The 22725-nt window shown below is 44.9% G+C and overlaps 6 protein-coding genes across 6 annotated transcripts; 1 reads left to right on the top strand and 5 right to left on the bottom strand.

The window, feature by feature from the left end:
* Positions 1 to 8137: 8137 nt before the first annotated feature.
* Positions 8138 to 10129, bottom strand: BT62DRAFT_923019 (uncharacterized protein; the record flags this gene model as incomplete). The annotated part of the gene is made up of 10 exons (XM_043184465.1): positions 8138 to 8219; positions 8474 to 8543; positions 8719 to 8746; positions 8936 to 9098; positions 9196 to 9247; positions 9268 to 9331; positions 9390 to 9509; positions 9628 to 9672; positions 9728 to 9892; positions 10034 to 10129. The coding sequence occupies 10 exons, from the start codon at positions 10127 to 10129 to the stop codon at positions 8138 to 8140; spliced, it is 885 nt and encodes a 294-aa protein (XP_043035277.1).
* A 2055-nt stretch (positions 10130 to 12184) lies between these two features.
* BT62DRAFT_936672 (uncharacterized protein) lies at positions 12185 to 13359 on the bottom strand. Its single transcript, XM_043187171.1, has one exon. The coding sequence runs from the start codon at positions 13320 to 13322 to the stop codon at positions 12339 to 12341; it is 984 nt and encodes a 327-aa protein (XP_043035276.1). The 5' UTR covers positions 13323 to 13359; the 3' UTR covers positions 12185 to 12338.
* A 537-nt stretch (positions 13360 to 13896) lies between these two features.
* BT62DRAFT_955402 (uncharacterized protein) lies at positions 13897 to 15028 on the top strand (the record flags this gene model as incomplete). The annotated part of the gene is made up of 3 exons (XM_043188336.1): positions 13897 to 14075; positions 14131 to 14445; positions 14504 to 15028. Coding segments are annotated over exons 1-3 (1014 nt in total), but the record flags the coding sequence as incomplete, so codon positions are not given.
* A 1844-nt stretch (positions 15029 to 16872) lies between these two features.
* On the bottom strand, positions 16873 to 17482 carry BT62DRAFT_1011067 (uncharacterized protein; the record flags this gene model as incomplete). Its single annotated transcript, XM_043177730.1, has 4 exons — positions 16873 to 17031; positions 17093 to 17099; positions 17205 to 17322; positions 17374 to 17482. 4 exons carry the CDS (start codon positions 17480 to 17482, stop codon positions 16873 to 16875), a joined length of 393 nt encoding a protein of 130 aa, XP_043035274.1.
* A 418-nt stretch (positions 17483 to 17900) lies between these two features.
* Positions 17901 to 19077, bottom strand: BT62DRAFT_1011066 (uncharacterized protein; the record flags this gene model as incomplete). Its single annotated transcript, XM_043177729.1, has 8 exons — positions 17901 to 18134; positions 18182 to 18211; positions 18265 to 18354; positions 18405 to 18435; positions 18486 to 18502; positions 18533 to 18694; positions 18820 to 18848; positions 18903 to 19077. The coding sequence occupies 8 exons, from the start codon at positions 19075 to 19077 to the stop codon at positions 17901 to 17903; spliced, it is 768 nt and encodes a 255-aa protein (XP_043035273.1).
* A 1467-nt stretch (positions 19078 to 20544) lies between these two features.
* On the bottom strand, positions 20545 to 22636 carry BT62DRAFT_1011064 (uncharacterized protein; the record flags this gene model as incomplete). The annotated part of the gene is made up of 3 exons (XM_043177728.1): positions 20545 to 20952; positions 21073 to 22036; positions 22095 to 22636. 3 exons carry the CDS (start codon positions 22634 to 22636, stop codon positions 20545 to 20547), a joined length of 1914 nt encoding a protein of 637 aa, XP_043035272.1.
* Positions 22637 to 22725: the final 89 nt, after the last annotated feature.

Genomic DNA, 22725 nt, shown 5'->3' with positions numbered 1-22725 from the left:
ACCAGTGTATACCTCGAAGTATTGTTTGCAGTCAATAAGGAATCAGTCGATATCATCAGAGGCCCCTTTGAATGGGCGGGGCTTTTATAATAGGTCTGGTCGACATTGGAGTACTGCCACATCATGGGGCAGTGAGCCCATGGGATTCGGATATTCTTCAAAGGGAGGGCAGTGCCATTCGATTGGTGGTCCCAGGAAGAAATGCAGAGAGTGGTCATCTGCAACCAGACTTCCCTGAGGCAGGCCTTCTTTTCGAACAATTACTCTATCCCAGATGGTAAATCCTAGGTGGACTGCTTCTGGATTGTCCTGAATCGGCTCTTTTCCCTTCCCACTAGGTCCTGCTTCATTGGCTGAGGGTTGCCCCATGAGGAGCCATATTCCCTTCCTGGTCCAGGGATTTCAGTATCCGACTGGCTGTTCCATCAGCTGGGGTTGGCTTCTTGTTAGCTGAGTTGCTGTGGTTTGGACTGACCCATTAGAGTATGAAAAGGTACTGCAAATAGAGGGTGTGGCATATACGGCTCATTTCGGGGGTGTGGGGGGGGTTCTTGGCAAGGGGCATATTATGGTTGGCATCTGATAGGCCAGTGGTCATTGTACCTGATTTTTGGGATGCCTCTTGTTGTATTGGACTGCAGCATAGTCCATTGCTGCATGTCTTAGGATTTCTGTTCATTCATCAGTACTGGAGCATAAATATAATTGTCTCATCTACAATGCTACTCAGATCATGTTGCACTATAAGAAATTTACCCCCCGCAGGTAATACTCCTGGTACTCCTGCATTCTCGCCCTTGCTACTTCTTGTTCCAATTCTTCTTCATCAGTTGTTTCTTTCAGCCTGTACCTGAGGACCCCTCCTGAACATGGTGGGTTGCTGCTTTCAGTTTTCTTGTCCTCTGCATCATCCTCTTCCTCCTTGAGGAGGGAATCAATGGGCAGATCATAGGGTTCCCCTTCCCCTTTCAGCTGTATGGTTATCGTGCTGTCCTGGCTGGAAGCTCAGCCCAGCGGCTGCAGGACTTGATGTATTGTTATAGGTGGCAGCAGGTTGTCTGCCGATGTCTGAGTCATATTGGTTCCCACCAGTCGCTCACACTGCCTCCACTCGCTTGCGATAGAGGTGGATATTTTGTCGGTAGTCATTGTTGATAAGCTGGCCCACAACCTGACTTCTGAGGAACCTTCAGAGAGTGCAGGTGGGGATGTGAGCATTGCCAGGGACTTGAAGGCCATAGTGTCCAAGTATGGACTTGTCACTTCTAATGGCTGAGTCAGCACTAGGGGTTCTGTGGGGGGAAGGGTATTCCAGGGTTGGGGGGTGCTGGCCCCAGCCAGGGGTTCCACTCCTGGATGAGCTGAGTTCTCTGAAGACTGAGGTTCAGAGGGAGCCATCTGCTCGTACTGGGGCAAGGACACTGCAGACCTCAGGTCGAAGGCCATACCAGTTGGTGATGTTGGCTCTGGTGAGCCAGTCTCTTTCCACCTTGTGCTAGCGGTCTCAGTTCTGCTCATCATACTGGGTGGCTGCCCACTTTTGGAGCTCCTCCTCCTCATGGCAGTCCTCATGCCTTCCACATACTGGCTGCAGCTCATCTCACTGCCTAAACCCTTCCTGTCAGATGGTGGCATCATAGTCAAAGGGAACTGTAAGGTCCCAGATAGGGAAGTACTGATGGACAGTCTCCTCCCATACCCATTGTCATTGTTCTTTGTCAGCTTGGGGGTTCTGCCCCACCTGCGAGCTGGTTCAGGAGGTGAGGGTGGGGCTGTGAGACTGGCTGCAAGGAGTCAGGGATCGGGATTGTTGAGCCAGCCAAGTGGCATTGAGAGAGTCCTGGGCATGGTCAGCAATCCCATGAGTTCAGGGGGTGGAAGAGAGGTCAGAGGAGGGGGACTGTTCAAAGAAGTCCTCTGGTAGGTCCTGGTCCTCCCCATGGAGGGTTGCATCTGGTACAAAGATCCCACATCCTCCTGGGATGCAAGAGTGCTGGTTTCCGGGTTGGAGAGAGCATTGTCCTCCTGTTTCTTCTTCATCATTCCTCTGATGCAAGCCACTAGGCCTGGCTTCTGGGGGCTGGTAGGTCATTTGTCTGGATTCAGGGATGTCATATAGGGGGAGGTCCAATGTTACATTGTGTAATATTTCATGGATATGTAGAAATTCATTATAGTGTCTGAGTGCTCAGGCAGTGATTGAATGGCATCCCCTGCACAGCTGGATTATCACCAACAATCCTATCAGTGTTCCGATGATGGAAGAGAGGAGTTCAAAGAACTCATGATCAAAATTCAGATCAGTAGAGATTGTAGGGTGCATTTGGTCTCTCAGCACAATTGGGCTTGAGAAAGAGAATAAGAAGCTTTGAGCTAATTGTTAGGCTCAAGCATCATGTGAGTGGTAGCATGTGATAAACAGATGTCCCTTTGCACTTCAAGGGATCACCTGAGTTCACTTGTTTGTGTACTTGCTCATTGTGTCACAAGATCAGATTATTGACTCAAGGTAGAATGGTGAATATAAACTTTAGCTCAAAGCTGGGGTTTCCAGCGAGAGCTGTCAGTCCTTAAATATCATACAGACTATGCTAAGAATACTACTGCTAATTGTGTTGCTCTGTGTCCATAGTGCCTGTTGTCCTTAGGCATCGTTACCATACATAAAAGGTTGATTGTGCATTGTCAAGCATCATCATGAGTGTATGAAGAATAGATTAGTTGTGATGACTAATCTCTTCCCACAATCCCAGTTTAGCATCCTGACTAAGCATAAATAGGGGTAAAAGTCAGTAAAAAGGGGAAAAATCATAACATTTCTCTCCTGTGAAAAATTCCAGAAATACCTTCAAAAAAAGTTCTCTGACCCCACCATTGCTGATATACACCAGAAGAAGATGTATGAGCTTCAGCAAAGATTGAAGATAGCAATGAAATACTTCCAAGATTTCAAGCATAAAGCTAAACTGGCTGGAATATTAGCTAAGAAGAGTGACTGAGGCCACCTGGTAACCACCCTCAAACAAGGTGTCTACCAAGGCCACATGAAGATTATCAGTGCTATCAGGATCAATATATCAAAGAGGTATGATCAGTGGAAGGAACAAGTCTAGATTATAGACTAGGAGCATCAACACAAGTAGGCACAGGACACCAGAATCTACCCTAGAAGTAGGTTTCAAACCTTGAACAAGAAGAAGCTGAAAGAGTCCACTGGAGAGGAAGCAAGTCTGCCACCCACCAAACCTCTGGTGACAAAGTAACAGTGACCAGAATGGTCTTCAGAGGCCAGAGAAAGCCTATCAACATTGATCAGATGAAGAAAGAGAGCGAGTGTTTCAACTACAGCAAGAAGAAGCACTTGGCAAAAAACTGTCTGAAGAAGAAAACAACATGAGAGGAGATATATGCCCAAATCATGCAGTTGCAGAAGGAGGCTGATGCTATAAAAGAACCAAATAGCAAGGAGACCAAAATCAAGAAGGTGAAAGACAAGGCTAGAAAATGAGCAACTCCACTTGTCTGGCCCTAGGACTTAAAGATGTGCTCTTGGTCACTGCTGGTCAGACTTATGATATGTCTGTAGATACCTGTAAACTAAACATGCATTCAAATATATCTATTTCAACCACAACACTGATTCCATCTAAGAAATCACAAAACCCACCTGCAAGAGCTTAAATACCTATGGGCTGAACAAGGAGAGAGACCTCCAACAATTCTGAGTCTGGATGGCTCAAACTATTTAAAATAGAATAGACCTGGCACACTATCAAAGATGCCAAAACAGGAAGAAGCCAAAGTGGTACTGAAAAACTGGGTACACAAGGTCTGAGCCAAAGAGGTGATCAATGAAATAGTAGAAGAAATGAGGAAGACAAAATGGGCCAATGTGTTGGAGTGGCTGGATAAACTCCAAAAGCCTTGAAGGTATCTCTGATGACAAAAGACCCAAGGAAGAGACCTGCAAATGAAGGTTCAGATCAAAACTCTGAAAACTTGAGTCATCTATGCTGCCACTGCCCTGATCAACAGTAGCTGTACTAGAAGCTTAATCAATTATGACTTCATCACCTGAAATCACCTTCCTACTAAGACAACTGTTGTCTCTATTCCAGTCTATAATGCAGATGGAATATGAATCCAGGCTGAGTCAATCATAGAATTTGTTGAACTATGGCTGGTCATTGGTGACCATGCTGAGCATATTGACCTTGCCATCATCAACCTCAGATCCAAGGAAATTTTTCTTGGGCACAACTGGCTGATTAGGCATAACCCACTGATCAATCAGAAAACTGGCAGAATCATGTTTGCAAGGTGCCACTGTTGGAAAACCTCTTTTGTATTGTTGGATGAGGATCTGGAGGACTTGTGGGATGAAGAGATGAAGGAGGAAGGAACTATTCTCATGGTAAACATCAAAGAGGCCATTCAAATACATATGATGCACTATGCAAATGACTTAGCAGCCAAGGCCAAGACCACTAAAGAAGCCAAGGCATTTGAAGAAATAGTTCTCAAATAGGCCAGAGACTTTTGAGACCTCTTTGACAAAGAGAATTTCAATAAACTCCCAGGTCTGAAACCCTGGGACTATGCTAGACCTTATCCCCAATGCAAATGCCAATCTAGACTGTAAAGTCTATTTCCTCAACTAAGCTAAACAAGAAGAACTAGATAAGTTTCTTGATGAAAACCTCTCCAGTGGGCATATCTGACCATCCAAGTCACCCATGGTGTCTCTGTTTTTCTCTGTCAAGGAGAGGAATGGTAAACTATGACCTCTGCAAGATTACTGCAAACTCAATTAAATGACAATCAAGAACTGGTATCTATTACCACTCATCTCTGAGCTCATGCACAAGCTCCAAGACATCTAGTTCTACTCCAAACTTGATGTATGATGAGGGTACAACAATATACATATCAAAGAGGATGATGAGTGGAAGGCAGCATTCAGAATGAACCAAGAGTTGTTCAAACTCACAGTGATGTTCTTTGGACTTACAAATTTGCTCATGACATTCCAGTGGATGATAAATAATATTTTCAAGGATCTCATCTCAACTTGAAAGGTCACCATCTATTTTGATGACATTCTTATCATATCATGAGATAAAGAGAAACACTGATGACTGGTCTATCAGATCTTGGCTATTATGAGGAAGCACAAATTATTTCTCAAGGCTGAAAAGTGCAAATTTGAGGTACTCAGAATAGAGTATCTCAGAGTCATCATCAGCAAGAGAAGCATTCATATGGATCCAGTGAAAGTTAAAAGTGTAGCTGAATGGCCAGAACCAATCAAGAAAAAAGAACTCTAATCCTTTCTCAGATTCACTAACTTCTACTGATGTTTCATCAAGGATTACAGCAAGATTGTCCATCCAATGATCCAACTCATGAGTAATGCACCTTATATCTGAGGCATTGCACAATCCAACACCTTCACTCACTGAAGAGGCAACTAACAGAGGATATTGTTGTAGTGATACCATTGATAGATGGGAAATTTTATGTAAAAGCATATTCTAGTAAGAGGGCCATTGACACTGTCTTGTTATAGGAATAGAAGGGGAGGTGGTGACCAGTTGCATTTCTATCCAAGGCTCTCACTATAACAGAATAGAACTATGAGATGTACAACAAGGAGCTACTCACAATTATATTAGCTCTGACAGAATGATAACACTATCTCATGGATGCCAGTCAAAAGTTCAAAATCTGGACAGACCACTAAAACCTCCAGTATTTCCAACTTTCTCAAAAGCTGAACTGACACCAAGCACAGTGGGTCATGGAGTTGGCCAGATACAACTTCATACTCCAACATAAGGCTGAAACCACAAATAAAAAGGCAGATCTTCTCAGCTAGCATATAGACCACAACTAAAGAAAGAATGATAACAGGAAATTGGTACTCCTAAAACCAGAGCGTTTCCATACAATGATCATGCCAACAGAGGAGGAAATGCATGAGCACATCGAAAGTGGGACCAAAAGATAGCCCCATTGCAGAGGTTTTGCATACATGCAAGGTGAAAACTGATACAGCAGAGTGCTATCCACTGACACACAATAATTTTTAGTTTGTTAGAGGATTATAATGCAATAAGAGTAGTTATAGCAAATATAATTGTTTTCTCAATGATCCACTATGTGCAAATAGTAATAGTGCATATATAATGGTCTTAGATCTCTCTAAGTCTCAAAGCTTTTTGTTTAAAAACAAGAGGTGGCAATGAATGTTGCTGGGCCTCAAGACAAAGGTACTGTAACTCAATACAATACTTCAAAACATGCTCACAAAACTCTCAAATAATCCCAAGTACTGCTCAGATCAATTTCAAATCTCTAAAATACATAGTACACAACTCAAAGCTTTGTGCTCTAAGCAGAAACACTTCCAAAACATGTTCAAAAGTGCCAAAGGGTTCAAACCTCTGTGCACAAGTTTCCAAACTGATCATAGACCCACAGGATTCAAATATATGTGATCCAGAGACACAGAAATGCAATAAAATCCCATTCACAGATCTGAAGGGTTTGAACTTCTGTCAATCTGCAGAAATAACACAAAAAGCAAGCACTGATCAAGCCAAAGAGTTTGAACCTCTGCCACCTGTAGTGCATTGCATCACAGATATCTCAAAAACTCAAAAGAGTGCCCTTCAGACACTGCTCTCTTATTCTCAGGCTAGAGTGCAATTCAAAACCTCTTGTTAAATCGAACTAGAGTCCCATGGGAGCTGCAATGCCTCACACAGTTCTGAATTCTCTCTTAATGATCTCAATAAGTGGTCTATTCTCTTGCCTGAAGTTACAAACACAAACCCAGAGCTGAAGTACAAGGCCTTCATGCATAATACACTGCAACTGTGGGAGGTTGGAAACTTGTCTACTACTATTACAATGCAGTATTTAAATAGGCTACTACTGTACTTACTAAGAAAAACCTAATGTAGTAGTTTCAATGTGCAGGACTCCATTCTGGAGTCCCTCACAAGTCATTCCCATGTGTGTCACTGTCTGATGTGCATATTCTGTTCTGGGCTGGAACTGCACTCTCTGTTTCTATGTGACCTGACATTGGTTAGCTCTGTTAGTGGGCCTAGCCACAGGTCTCTTTGCTTTCTTATATTCTTGAGATTATTCTGCCATACTCAAGATCTGTTCCAGAGCTCTGAGGCTATCTCTCACATCTGGAGTCAGCCACAATTGTTATGTTCTCTAGCTAAGTGCCTGGATATTCTGTCTTACTCACAATGTGTCACCTCTGGCCTAGAGCACATCAATTAATTCACCTCATGGTTATGCATCATACATCAGTACTGCATAAAGTCCCATGCAGAAGTCATATGTGGAGTCTCTCACATGGTTAACATGTGCAGTTTCTCATGTGCAAGGTCATATCCATAATTCCACATGATTTCTATTCTTAGTGCACAAGCTCTGTGCTATTGTCAGTGCATTCAGTGTCAAGTACTGAGACTTCCTGCACAGTGTGACCCTTCAGTATCATCCTGAAGCTAAGTCATGTACTCCACCAATCATCACTCAAGCCCATCATGACTAGCCTTTCTTTTATTGCACTCTAGCTCTGTTTTGCTTCATCTGCTTAATAGTACATTTGTACTTAGCATGTTGTACTGTATTTCACAAAATTGCATGCATGGACATATTCAGGGTGTGTCAATAGATGTCAACTATAGATTGTAGTAGTCATATGATACTGTAAATCATTCTTCCAGTCAGATTTATATGATTTGATGTCAATTTCAGAATGAAGGAATCTGGCCTAGCATTCTATTCATCTTAGCATTGGAAATTGGCATTAATAATCTTGATACCATGCCTGAGCATCTCTTTTGTAAGAAGTCCTGCCTAGAATGACACTTTGTATGCATGGTTGACAAATGAAGGGATGATAGGATTCCATGTACCTGCACTTCCAAGCATGTCATGTATTTCCTTGTAATTCCTAATTAGTGTAGTGCACTTCAGCATACAGGTCAAGCAGAGGACTCAGCAATTCAGTGAGCACTTCTATCAGAGTGATGCATGTGTAGTGTTCTATCTTTTTGGCTTGTCCTCTATTTTAATCTTGTTCTTCATTTAAATTTGGACTTTGGCATCAATATTCTCTCTTCACTGCAATTACCTCAGACATGGGAGTAGCAGAGACCTTTAAGCTCTCAAATAATTCTGTATTATTACTAATGAGAGACAATTCAATGACAGATGCTTAGCATAAAGGGACATCTTCTATGCTTTGGGTGGGCTCCAAGAAACTTTCTGATTACTCAATGATTTGGAAGTGATCTAGCTATTGGTCTGTGGTCTGTAATGCTTGGGCACCAAATGACAGCTGCAACCAGCAATAATCGATCATTGATCATCCAATAATCATTCTCCATGGCAATTTGTGAATTGAGATATTCCTTCTTCCAGATTCAATAAGGTGACTTACTCAAGTTTTGTCTCAATGTATGCAGTGAGCACTTTACACTTTCTTGATGGACTATTCATTTCTGGTGTTGCTGTATTGATGTATATGATGTTTTAAATATTCATGAATCATGGATCATGAATGGGTGCTCTCGGTCAACAGCTCTATGGAGGATTGCTATCAACAACTGTCCCAATGAGATTCATATGTCTATATTTGGCCTACAGTATGGGGTGATCAAATTTAGAACAACTGAAAAGACTTACAGTTTGTGATATCATCAGGGTCCGTGAACTCAGCATATTAATACAGACCAGCATGATTGATAGGACCACGACATTGAATTGAATTCTGATTCTAACCAATTTGTACCATTTACTGTTGGTGTGGAAGCGGATTATGACTTATATGAATCGATGTGTAATGCACCATTGCGAGACAATTGATAGACCCCAATACGTCGTAATAAGCGTGACAGCCCACCAGAGCTGGATAATGTCCAAACTCTTCATCGACATTGAGATATCCTGACAAGAGGCCTCCTTGCTTACAGTGGTCTAAGTGCCAATTACGCTTGAAGGGCACCATTATCTCCTCCGGGTCATATAGGGCTATGGCGTGCCGGACTCGGCTTTTGAGGCCCTTGCTCAAAGGCCATATCAGAACCACCATCCTCAATTGCAAGAAGAGGTAAGGTATAAAGACGAGCACATCGTTTGATGAACGGATCCATAATGCCTTACTACATCTCGTCTAAGGTCTCGACCGCAAAGACCATGCATTTCGCTGACTCACCTAATGATATGCACACATACGCCTCAGACCATATGCCTTCACCGATTGCGACATGTTTGTCTCGGAGGCTTTTCCATGTACTGTCTACGAACGCGCAGCAATACCCATACATGTGTCATGATTCTCTGTCGCTTAACAATACCCCCTCTCCAGCGTACGACTGTTCTCCACTGCCGTCCTCACCGACCTTCTCTTCGTCCTTTTTTTTCTCGCTTTGGCATTCTTTCAGGTATAATACCCAAACATATCCACATCCGACGGACTACTAGGGATGTCCACTGTACTATGTATGGTTACGGTCATATAAGGTACAGCCGTATACAGTATGAGAAAAAGGGCCTCGACGGTACAGTACGGTTTTGACCGTATCTCGTACGCACCCATATCGTATCCCGTATACGGGCATGTTGTAAAAGGATGGTGACCTAAGGAAGGTAAACCTTATGTTAAAGCAAACGTTTCATTGATTTGATCAATTACATACCCAATGCAAGGGGTCTTCATGCAAATTTCGCCTATCCGTACAATAACCGTACAAATACGGTCGTAAAATCGATTTCCAAACCGCCGACGGTACGGATACGGGCTCATATATACGGTACCCGTATCCGCCTTATGCACGGGTATGGTGGGCAGCCCTACGGACTACGTAACCCAATCGCCCTCATGATGGTCAAGGAAGATTCCACAAAGACATCAATTATGGTCGAACTTCATGACTACTTCCGCCCACCACACCTCAACATCGACTTGTAGCAGGATATCTCACCATATGTCTCGACACACCCTGAAGAACCGGCCACGTCTCCTTCCATTCCTGTGAACGTGATCGTCATATCCTAGTATCTTCCATGGTGGATTGGCGTTGCACACGAAGGTCATTGATGATAAAGGCAGTGGGAGGTAAGGGCATGATAAAGGCTTTTCCGAAGTGGATACACAGGAAGGGAGAAAAGGAGAGAAGAAAGGGCCTGAGGAGAGTTGGCTTTCTGCTGAGATATACGATCTTCGTTGGGATCAAGCTTACGGATGAATCCGGGAGCTGGAAGAATTGTTTGATACTATTGTCGTATGCTCGTAGTGCATCACGGAGTTCCTCTTTCTTTCCCTTATTTTCCGTGGTTCTATTTGTTCATTGCATTCACGGATGCTGAGGTCCTCGATGAGATGTTGTCACGGCCCCAATGCGTCGGAAACACAAGCGCGTAACAGAGGGTCTTAATACACGTCGACACGAGTCAGAACAGCCCAAAATCAAGAAGAGTCGATATGGTGTAGGGACTAAAATGCTACCGGTATGGAATTCGACAACAAGGAATGTACACTGACCGCTGGGACCAATTCTAAGGAGAAATATTTGGGAGATAGATAACCAACCTAGCCAAGAGTGAGACAAATAGGAATGGAGGCATCACCACGATCGAATATGGTCAGCATCGTCCTCATCAGATGATGTACTTGGCAAAACCGCGGCCTCGCAATCGCTCGGCTTATCGTTTCCCCATTCTTTCATGTCCTTGGTGTTGTTCGTTCGTAGTAAGGTGGGCGTCAGCTTTCAGAATATCTCAATGCCCATGCATCGATGAGCAAGCTGGACATTCAGAATAGTCAGCCCAATGTAAAGGTAAGCAATATCAAGAGAAATGGAACGCACCTGCACGAGACAACAAATGAACGTCGTTTCCCGGCCAAGCCATGTGAATCCTCCGTTCTTCCATTCGAGAAGGATACACCGCTCGAAAGCTGGTTATATGATTCTCATTAGGTGAGTGCGTATAGGGCGCAGATGCACGTAGTCCTTCACAAAATGCTGATGACAAAGATATCGCCCCATCATTGCTTTCTACGACCCCGCTATTTCTTACGTGGTTGCATATTGCGGAGCGCGCACGACAGCTTGAATCCTTTCAATATGTCCATAAAACTTAACTATATGCTTTTAATTAGGCCAGCCAAAACCGACTGCAGATGGGAGACACGCGTACTATTGTGTCGTTAGCCAAAGAGAATCAAGGGTCTGGTTCTCGTTATAAAGGTCCGCCTCATTGGACATTTTGTACTCAACTCTAACAATGCCGGTAGATCTGTCAGCAACAATCGAGCATTAAGGCACTTACTTTAGCTTCAGTGTCCATCTTCAGAATCCTGGCGTCGATTATCACGCCTATATACATCCGTCTGAAGGTAGCAAGTTCCACGAAAATGGTCCTGCATGTGTTAATTGTAATTCAAACAAGTCCATCAAACGACGTACAAGGTCTCGCTATCGTGCCCTCTTCGTACGCCGTTGATCTAGGTGAGGGTACCAACATACAGGAGAGGAGAAAAGCGAGCCACAGGATCGATGATGGTAGTAGGAGCCCTCGGATCGGGAGTCGGGACCCGGCCATCATTGCAGTTTTATATACCGACCGCCTGTTGCCCGACCATTTCGCCTCTGCTACCGGGCTGTATGACATACTGTGACACTGCGCGTCCTCGGGACTCGGGCTGTGTTTGCCTTTCGAGGTCTTCATGGGCCCAAGCTCTGCTGCTCCTGATTCCGGATTGTTCCTTGGATGGGGTGCTGCAACGTTGTTCCTCGGTGTTTGTGTTTCGTTCTCCTGGTTACTGTTCTGAGGTTACGGTTTCGCGGCTACGGTTTTCTGATTATGGTTTTGTTGTTTCATAGGCCAGACCACCACTCGCGGCATCCTGTTCTTTGATCTGATTGCTGGGTCACCAGCGCTCGACCTTCCAGTCAAGATGGTCCGTGCGTCCTATATATTTTCTCGACGATACCTAGACTGAAAATATTGTAGGACTTCTTCGTGGAGTTGGGGTTTCTTCAGCTCAATATTTTGAAAATCGGTTTATCATTATTCACGGATCGTAATCTATAGTAACTATACAAATACCCCGAAGAGAAGTTAAGACGCTGATCCAAGACTACAGGGCCAAAGTTAAGCTGATGTACGAAAAGAAAAAAATTGCTACCAGTAGGATTATAAGCAAAGTATGGTAAAGCCCTCTTGGCCATAACCATGCCAGTTGATTGTATTCTATGGCTAGTTCTTGCCTAATGATATGCAAAGAGCAGCAGACATTTTCATTAGGAAATAAACCCACCGATGCTCCACAGACGACCTGTATAGCTACCGGCATAAATCACAGGCGTCTGCGATGGAAGAACTCCGATTTGACCCATGAGCTGCTCGTAAATCATGGTTCTCTCAATGTCTGACTCTAAGGCATGGAGAAGGGCTTGCGTAAAAGCCCCATGTATCCTATCGCCAGAGTCCGTATTACATTCCAACGCAATCTGATAGCTCTTGCATGCAAGGATAAAAATATGGTACTCCGAATTTCTGCCGACGCGTAGGCATTTTTGAGACTTCTGGTACAAAGCTCTTCCCATGTCGGGAAGCGGATTTGCATATCGAACCTTCGTCGATCTACAGTTCATGATATCAAGCACCGTGCCTGAGTGACAACAATCAAAAATGCAGGTGAGCCTCGCCGACACCCCGGAAACAATAGCATCGATATCTCGGTCAGTGATATCGAATACCATCTCTCCGTTAACGACGCTTCCCCGATCTATGGGACATATTGCCTCCACAACGTCTTCCTGCATTGAAGGCAAGTCGGAGTACATAGATCCTGAATATCGAGTTCCATGTCCAGCGTAGTATATGAGAAAACTATCGTTCGCCTGGGCGTTATGAACCAAATTATGAATAGCGCTGAGGATGTTGGTGCGGGTTGGTCGCCTACTGCCGTTGTCCGTCACCAAAGTAATGTCATTTGGACGAAAATTATATTGGAGAGCAAGGATGTCATGGAGAGCCTGGACATCATTTAGAGATCCATCAAGCGGATTCTCATTGTAGTTTTGCACTCCAATGAGTAGTGCATGACGCCTCGGAGGAGGGGGATGATGTGGAGTAAATGCAATCTTTAATGGGGCTGTAGCGGTTGACATGATTTCGCAGGACGAAAGGAAGTTCCAGAGACTGTGATGGATACAATCGCGTAGCTCGATTCCGGAATCTTTGACTATGAGAGGATTTTGAAAGATCGCCAACAAGGACATGGAAGGAACGGAAAGTATTAGGACCTAACAATCTTTACTAGATGGCAGAATCTTCCTATTAGCAAGGGCGCAAAATCTTAGTGAATGATACAACGCTTACACAGGCTATGGAGAGAAGAATGGGAGAATGCATGAAAGCTAGGGAGGTGTAAATGGTCGCGTTTTCCGAATAGGGCAAGACCCTTGGAACAGCCCTTCACAGCATTCTAACAGCTTCGTTATTCAGTGCTGTATAATGCCGCTGCCTGAAGCTGTTGTGAAGCTGTGACTTCTAGGATCAAATTGCAGTCCAGCACAGGGCGGTGAGACGAAATAGATGAAGACACCTTTGAAGATGTGTATCGCAATTCATACACCTATCATAGTAGGCTGTCCTGACATAGCTGGATAAGCCGGTACACATACAATTGCTATCGTCTACTGTGAGTCCTGGAAGTGTTGAGCTGTGATGTTAGTGAAAAGGATCTCGTTTGGACCTAAGGATGCCGTTATTCTGGATCCCATATTTTCGTACTTTAAATATACCAGTACATTTAAAGGCTGTGGAACTTTGTCCACGTCACTTCCACGACACCGACGATGATCGATCCGTCTGATAACGTTCTCCCTACGATAGAATACTCTCGAGGACTTGCAGGATTTCCTTCAGCTGCGTCAAGCAAGAGCTATGAAATGTCCTTACCAGGACACTCAGAGTGTCGCCCATTCCTTGACTCTTCATCCCATGGATCGTCTTCCCAGGCATTGTTCATGGTAGGAGAACGCATTAGCATCTTGACTGGACATATGACCAATGACGATTGAACAGGACCGAATCTTACGAATTAGAAAGGAGATACAAATACTTGAGAGGCGAATATCCTCCCTGAAAGAATCCGAAATCAAAATTGCCGAGGAGTATGGGATGCATTCGGACGAGATTGATTCACCTGCCATTCTACAGAAAGCGAAGGAAAGGGTATTGGCCTTAGAGGGAGCATCCATGGAAACCAAAAACAAGGCCGTAAAGACGGCTGTGGTTCTTGACACCCTATACAAACTTCGGTGTAGTCTGTCAGAGCTGCAGCGAGTTACAATTGTACCAAGTCTCCGGGTTAGCCATCGAGCACAAGAGAATTACGAGGTAGGCGTCTGTGTTTCACGTCCTTTGAAGATATCAATTTCTCTAACTGGTTGTTCAGTTTCCAAGCGGCATAGAAGCTTCTCGCTTTTGGGTGGTCATTATAGGAATTGACGCATACCGGCAGCTTCCCTTACGAGGCTGCGTCTTCGATGCAATAACAATGGAGAAATATTTTATTGACTTAGGTGTTCCGAAGTGCCGCATACAACTACTCTTGGGCCGTCTCGATGGATCAAGGCATGATTCATTGTTTCCCTCTCGTGAAAATATCATCAAAGCGCTTCACGATATTCGTACCAATCCTCTCATTGAGATAGGAGATTCGATCATTATCTACTTTTCCGGGCATGGATCGCACTACTTTTGTTCAAATTACTTCGAGGATAAAGTCGGTGGATCGGCGCACCTGGGATCCGTCGAAGCCATATGTCCCGTAGACCGTGATGAACTTGATACAGATGGCCATCCGATTTCTGATATCAGCGATAGGGAACTTAATACCATAATTTCCTTGATCCGTGATACAAAGGGCGACAACATCACTCTCATTCTTGATTGCTGCCATTCTGGCAGCGCCACCCGTGATATATCCCTCTTAACCTCTCCAGGCCACCTACGGGATTTGCCACCAGTCTCCAACAGAGAAGACGGTGTGTTACAATCTGCCGACAAGAGCTTGCAGAAACATTGGCCTGGAGCTCCGTCGGTGCTAGCGGAGAACTGGTCTGCAGACATGACATCTCATGTTGTTCTCGCAGCATGCCGGGAGTTTGAGTTCGCAAGGGAGGTCTGGAGCGATGATGGAAACGTCGCTGGGATTTTCACAGATGCTCTCGTCACAGCACTGAGATCAGAGTTAGGAGAAAGATCGACCTACGTTGACCTTTGCAACACTCTCCGAGTCTCCATGGCCCCTTACCAGATACCTGCTGTCGCTGGAACGAAGAAGGATTCACTTATTTGGTATCGCAAAGTGTGAATTTATTGCTAGGATAGAGAAGTGTCCTACTTATAACCCCACTGTTTGATATACCATTCACTTAGATGTCTTGCTCTTCCTGAGTCAACGGAATGATCAATGCTTGGCTATAGGCGGATGATTTCTTCCACCGATGTGGAAGTACGCGTTGCCGTTCTTCTGGAATTGATGCCACGAGACGTGCAGGTGCGTCCTCTTTTTTTGGTTCTTCTTCTTGTGTCCACATGCTGTTTTTCCTTTCCTTTCCTTTCTACAAGATTATTTACTTCGCCAACACAATATTTTGGCCACCAAGGCTCAAAATACCTAATTCACGATGAGCACGGCGCCGCATCGATAAAGGCACAGATGCACATTCACGAAAGGGATTGGCTTGGGGCGGCGGTGTGGTTTCTAGTCCTTATACCTCTTATTTTGTTCCCACAGTTCGCAGTAAAATTCCTTTTCTCGTGATCATTATCTTCATATCTACCATTAACCTACACTACACACCGGATGCGAGGACAAGACTGTGACGACGGTAACCACCTCGAACTACTGGGAATCGAGACGACGACGGAGTGGTGACCAGTTCATCCACGCTGAGGGCGGCAGCGTGCTCTCCCTATTCGAAATTGTGCTAATCACAGGTGGAGCGGTTGCTCAATGTTAAAGCCTAACTATGGACTCCCCTTTTTTCCAACAGATGATTCTCTTATCTTCTTCCTCCTTTTACATTCTCGGCTAGTGTAGTGGGGCACTGGCGACACACGGGTATACATGCGGCCATCTCCTAACTGCACTTATCAAGTGATACCTGGGGAAGATACTTTGCTTTTTCAGCGCACCAAGTCAGAGTTTCAAGTGCTGAGTTCTGAGCCCCATAGAACACACCATGATTTCTCTCTATTCTTCGCTCACTGACTATGTCTACCTAGTAACACCCTATCTGCTCTGAAAAACTCAAACCCTCGGCTACGTAACTCCTATTCGCTAACAACCCACGCCAACCCGTCTACGTTAGGTCCAACGTATACTACCACACCAATCTGGAGATTCCGCAGGGTCCAGTGTAGGGTAGTCAAACTCATATCAGTGATGACACATCTTCATGCCACAGCTACAAGATGCTTCATGTTGGCGGAATAAGTATGCCCTGCAATCGGGCTTGTATATACCCATGGACCACATAGTATTTATGCCATTTACTTTTCTGTTTTTAACTTACTTACATTCAGACTGTCAAGCTTAACACATATATATCATGTAGCTTGTATTTCATACCTAAGACATGTTCTCTTACCGTCGAGCGCACTCTGAGTTGTCATATCTTACACCTTGCGCCCTATCGCTATCACTTCAGTACTGTATACTACATTCTACCAGAGTGTGGTACATAAACGAATGATAAAAGGGCAAATAGGTACAGCTTGGAAGACTTTGATATTCATAAAGTTGACCGACGATACCTATACAGGTGGCAACATATTAACCTCAAGACTGGAATCATTCGAGCCCTCGGTGTCGTCATGACCTCTTTGCGTGAAGAATCGTGCAAGGTCGATGTTTTCTCGTTGGTATGATCCAAAAGATCCGTCAGTCCATCGAAGGAATCGATTACTCGAGGTCTTGAAGGTAATGTCAGAATATCATTCACGCAGTTCAAAGGCGATGGCAGAAGATCAGTACCTTATACCTAAGTGAAGTCGTTTCGAGCTCATTATAAAACATTCAGAGGAGTGAGCCAAGGACTCATACCGTTGTCAGAAACAAGCCCAAAAAACAGACAGGAATATCTTACTCGTCCAAGACATAAGTAGACTGCTTGGAAAATATTTGATCAAAGCCATAGTCCATGATACAATTCGTTGGAGCCAAATCCTCATTCTCAAAGAGGAAGAGAATCCTTCCTGTGATGGCTGACTTGAACAGATCAGCAAGGTGTGCATACGAAGGCAGAAACAGCTTACCATATGTCTCGGGTGATCGGAGAATGAAAAGTGCGGCACAAGGATCACATGAGTAATAGCGGTGCTCCCCGACTAGCGCACGAATTCCCGCTTTCGGCTTCGTCGACATTCAAAATCACAGGAATAAGGTAGTTCTAAGAAGAAGGGAATGATAAGTATGGGCCCAGATCATAAGAGGGCCATCATATTACGGACCTGTTGTATCCAGCAGTCGCATTCACTAGGTACCAAGCGTCTCAGAGAAGGAGCCGAATTGTAGAGAAGCAAAAATACCAAGCGAGGTTTGATCACGGTAAAAGAAAGACCGGTGTTCGAATGTGTCAATCTCACGACTGTTACACCTCCATATGTTCAGCATTCACAACATCCCTTGCAAGTACTTCGTGTTTCAAAGCAAGAACGAGATTTGATTGCGGTGGTCAGTTTGATCTACCACAGATGTCATTGGAACCGTATCGCTACGTCCAAGAGAGGGAATCGGGAATAGCTAATGATAGTCTCAGTGATGGTTACGAACAAACGGGAATCTACGGCAATGCAACACGTGATCTCGGAGAAATCGGACCGTGCCAATGCTCCCTCCCATCGTCACGAAAGATAGCAGAAATTCGTGAATTTCCTTGAAGAGACTGTACTGTAAGATATACAAAGAGAGATGGTAGGATCGAAACGATGCCCATCATAGTCCGCGGGGTAGTAGAGCACATCTCTCGCCAATTATCCCATGGCGGCTGGTGATTCCCCATATGGGCTTCGATACGCTGCAGTGAAATTAGGCTGGTCGATGCATCAACATAGATGAACATACACGGCGCATCGAACCTTTCGCTACATATCCCTGCAGAATCCTATCAAATTGCCGATTATCAATGAATCGAAAGCGTATCACACTTTATCCTGGAAATTCTCCCACAGCGTCTTACAGCTCGGCTCGTTGGACTCGACTATCCAATCACCGTAAAACCGGCGTTTCATGTGTGCCTAACGGAAGATCAGACAACGACGTTTTCGGGATACAACACTGGACTCACCGAAGTATCCACGTCGAGTGCAATATTCTGGCTTTTCAAAATTGATGCCGTGAATAGTAATCTCTTTCTTCTTGCACCAACGCAAGCCATGTTCGCCTCTAGGGACGCCCATCAGTTGAGCAGAGTACCCGGGCGTGCCATAGCGGAGACATCACTTTGATGCAGTTATGTTGGCCCATGCCAGACCATCGTGTATGAGCTAGTGTTTCTTCTTCGCGGATCCAGCGCGGAGGTGAAGAGCGAGGAGGAACATGCAGATTACGAAGATTACTATAGCTCGAATCGTTCTCCTTCAAATATCAATCAGATTTCATAAGACAGAGCAGTGCGGACAAGACAGTTCTGAGGTATAGGTCCTAAGCTAGCTCTTAATTATTGGGTATGGACAAAGAATAGTTGCTCACAAAGTGAGTACATTAGAAAGGGCTACTGAATCGGGATTGGCTGTACAAAAGAGGAAAATAAGCCAGCGCCATCAAACGAAAGAGTAGCAGCTACCGGCATACAAAGGGCCTTCACTGTCATCCGCGTTAGTCTCCGCCAGCTCAATATCTCTGCTAGCATAAGGAGGTGGTGCGGACACTTCAGCGGTCGAAGAAGTTCTGTTTAGGATCGTTGGTGGTGGTACGTGTGACGGCTGCACGTCATCGACACTGTCCTTGATGACAGTCATGGTTGCATAAGAAGGTACAGCATTGGGTTAGGGTTCCACTTTCGGACTTCGGACATTCGGCCCGAGTAGTGGTAACCACCATAACCAGTAAAGTAACGAGATCTCACCGGCGTCTATCCGCACGGCGCTGCCGTCATCATCATGGCGAGCTAGCATTATTTTTGCCCTCACTCTTGACCGTTTACTTTCCAGGAATCTCGTCACAAGTTTTACTAGAAAGCGGAATTTAGTATATAACAGGTAACCTGTTTCTGAACCCTGGCCGTTTCACAATTTAGGTCTGCGATTCATTTCTGGGTCAGCTTTTGTAGAAATGGACTGACCTTGTTTTAGTACTCAACATAGTTAGAATTTCCATATACAATCTAGAGACACTTGTATTTTTCATGCCTGTGCTCTTGAAACAGATAATTGGGGCGATGATTTGATGGTTTCACCAAAACGTTGTATTAGTACAGACTTGGTTTCAACGACATCAAAGCTGTGAATAACACTGATTGTCTCTAGGCTTAAATAAAGAGGATAGTGCTCTGCCCTAGGTCACATTATCGATTCAATGAAGCTAGTCTCATGTAACTGATGGCATCTTTGAATACATTCACATTTCACAAAAGCCCTACAGGCATAATCCTCCACCACTGTTTTGTCCAATGCATCCATTATTGGACGACAAGCCAGAAGCTTCGATAACCTTGAGAAATAACTTCGCTTTATAGGTAGGCGGTACACAAATTGCTCAGAAGAACCTCAGAAGCAACCCTAAGTTAGGGTTTAAACCAACGGCGGTACGCAGAACAGCAGTGGTGGGACCACGAAATACGACGGATGCCTCACTCTGAGGACGGACCATGCACAGGCCGGTACCGCGAACGCACAGCGGTCCTTCTTGTGCATGGTCCATGCACTTTGGCAGGGGGCATGTCTGTTTCGCGGTACATCAAGTCTACGGCCATTTGCACATGACATGGACGTAGGGAGTGCATTTGTTTCGCGGTACATGACCGAATCTCGAAATATGCACATTCTTGTCATTTAGATTCCACGTAGGTAGCGTGTACAATCCGCGGTACATTACCAAATCTCGAAATATGCACATTTTTGTGTTTTAGAAACGGCGTAGGTAGCGCATACAGTCCGCGGTACATGACCGAATCTCGAAATATGGCCATTCTTGCCATTCAGAATTTGTGTAGGGAGCGTATACAGTCCGCGGTACATGACCGATTCTCGAAATATGTCCATTCTGGTGTTTTAGAATCTGCGTATGGAGCACGTGCAGTCCGTGGTACATGACCGATTTTCTTTGCAGGCTTCTTTTCATCTGTCGGAGTGAAAATAGCACCGTAACAATTTGTTCAATTTGCTATCATGTCTTTTGTCAATATACTTTGAAATGGTCAGAATATGTCACTAATTGTTTCATTGACATTGTATTCCAACATCTTCTTTGCTCCCCTTCTCCCTTTGTCAACTTTGATGCTGACTGGGCGACACAATGGGCTCCCCCAGTAGCATCCCTCTGTTCCCTTCCATAGTGATCGGTTCCCTTTCATCTGTTATTTGCCTTCTGATGTCTGGCTCCACTTCATCCTCCGAGGATTCCTCTTCTTCTCTGCGCTCTCGGAGAATGCGATCTTCTCTTTCCTGCATATCCATCTCTTTTTGCTTCTCTCTTTCTTCCCTCTCAATTATCGACATGATTTCCTCTTCATCCTCCCTCTCCTCCCATTCCTCAACATTCCGCAATGCTGGCATGTGGCCACTCGTAATATCAAATCTCCAGTTCTCTATCCATGGATTCCGGATGAGGCGGACCGCTGAATGTGGTAGATCCTCTTTTCGAACTCGTTCCGGTTTAATCAGTTCCCCTCCCGACTTCTCATAAACACACACCCGTGTGCTATCAGACCAAACACACCACAGGAATTCATCAAATGCCCTCTTCAGTGCTCTTCGCATATCTTCCACTTGTCATGAAGAAGACATATCATGCACAAATCCTTCCCACATCTTTATTGATTTCGTCTTTCCCCAGTTACTCCGTGCAGACTGTCGTTTCCTAGCGTTCAGTTCATTCGGAGTCCGGAAGATGTTGTCAAACAGTGAATCCCACTGGCTCTCTGTTCCTTCATGCATTTGTGCATGTGTCAACACTCCTCCAAGATCATTTTCTTTCATGATACGGATGTCAACCATCCGCCGTTCATTCTGTGTCAGAGGAGAATGTTCCCATCCACATTTCACCCGTCCAACCTTCTGCAGCATGTCAGACACATATTGCTGTAGTACTTGATTCAGAAATGTCCCGGCATGCTCCGGATATTGTTCATCGTATATCCAGTCCTGTGGTGGCAGATCGGGCCTGTAGTCATATGATTTTTGTGGCATTTCTATCCGTCGAGCTAGCCTTTCTGTCTTCGGCATTGGCCCCTCAGGTCGACCCTTGGCTTTCCTCGTGCACCCTATGACCTGGCCCATTGGCTTCCGTTCCACCAATTGTTGGTGCTTCATGCGACTATCTTCAGAACAGAACTCATTCAGCGTCTTTCTAATGCCCAACAAATTCCAACCTGCCTCACTGGGCACTTGGATGACACTCTCGCATCGTGGTATTCTTGTACCACCTCCATTCCGTGTTGGCCATGCAATCACACTGCTCGGAATCCACCAGAGTCCTCCTTCTGCATATGGTCCTGGCTCATCTGTCCCATCTCTCTTTCGCGTGCATGGAAGGATCATGTGATGATCTTCCTGCCAGTACGTTCGCAGCCAGATGGCATGCATCAACATCTTGTGTCCTGATCGCTCTTCTGGCCGTGCATGAAGCGAATTCACCATAAATGCGACAAGACATGTCAGGATGACTGGATAGTAACGGTGTCGCATGTCTGTGTTGTGCTCTTCATTCTGCCACTGGATCAATGTCGCAAATCCGAGAGCTCTGGCGGATTTAAATTGCCTGTGGATACTATTAGCCCTGATCCTCATCATTATATAGCTTCTAGAAATGGGCTCACCACCAGTCTTGTCGTGGAACACAATACACCAGATCCAAGAAGCTCGCAACTGGAACATCTGCGAACACATCTTCCGCATTAGCCAGTGGGACTCGTGCCTCAATCCGTGCATGTACATCGTTATGCCATGCTGCATCTGCGAAGACACCATACAATTTCCCAAGAAACTCATTGTATGTGTACTTTGACTTCTTCATCAGATTAACTGCTGTAACAAACTTGGCATTATTGCTTGCCCGCATGTCATAGGTAAGGCATTTATCGGTTGTGTACATCTGGACAAAGGTTGCGTTGAATTGTCCGAGCGGTGTGGTATGTGTTGTGATGTGACATCCTGCGATGGAGGTGAGATGTGCACATGTATCCCGTTTGTAATTGTAGTAACCGAAACGCGTCCACTTGTCGGCTTCGGTCTGATGCATTTGCAGTAGTCTCTGTAGCGCGACTGCATGGCCGTCAGAGCGCCACATAACTGCTCCCTCCTTCACAGACAGCTCGAGTGCAACGTCAACAAAGACATCATCACCAGGAGTACTGAACATGTCAGCATTGAATACATGGTCCTGGCGCAGGAAGTATTCTCGCTCAGTTGCATTGCTTGGGTCATGCACTGTCAATGCCTTGATCCCTC

This window comes from Guyanagaster necrorhizus (genome assembly GCF_019112545.1).
Source record: "Guyanagaster necrorhizus MCA 3950 unplaced genomic scaffold BT62scaffold_34, whole genome shotgun sequence".
Taxonomy (NCBI): Eukaryota; Fungi; Basidiomycota; class Agaricomycetes; order Agaricales; family Physalacriaceae; genus Guyanagaster; species Guyanagaster necrorhizus.
This window is presented reverse-complemented; position numbering and strand designations above follow the sequence as displayed.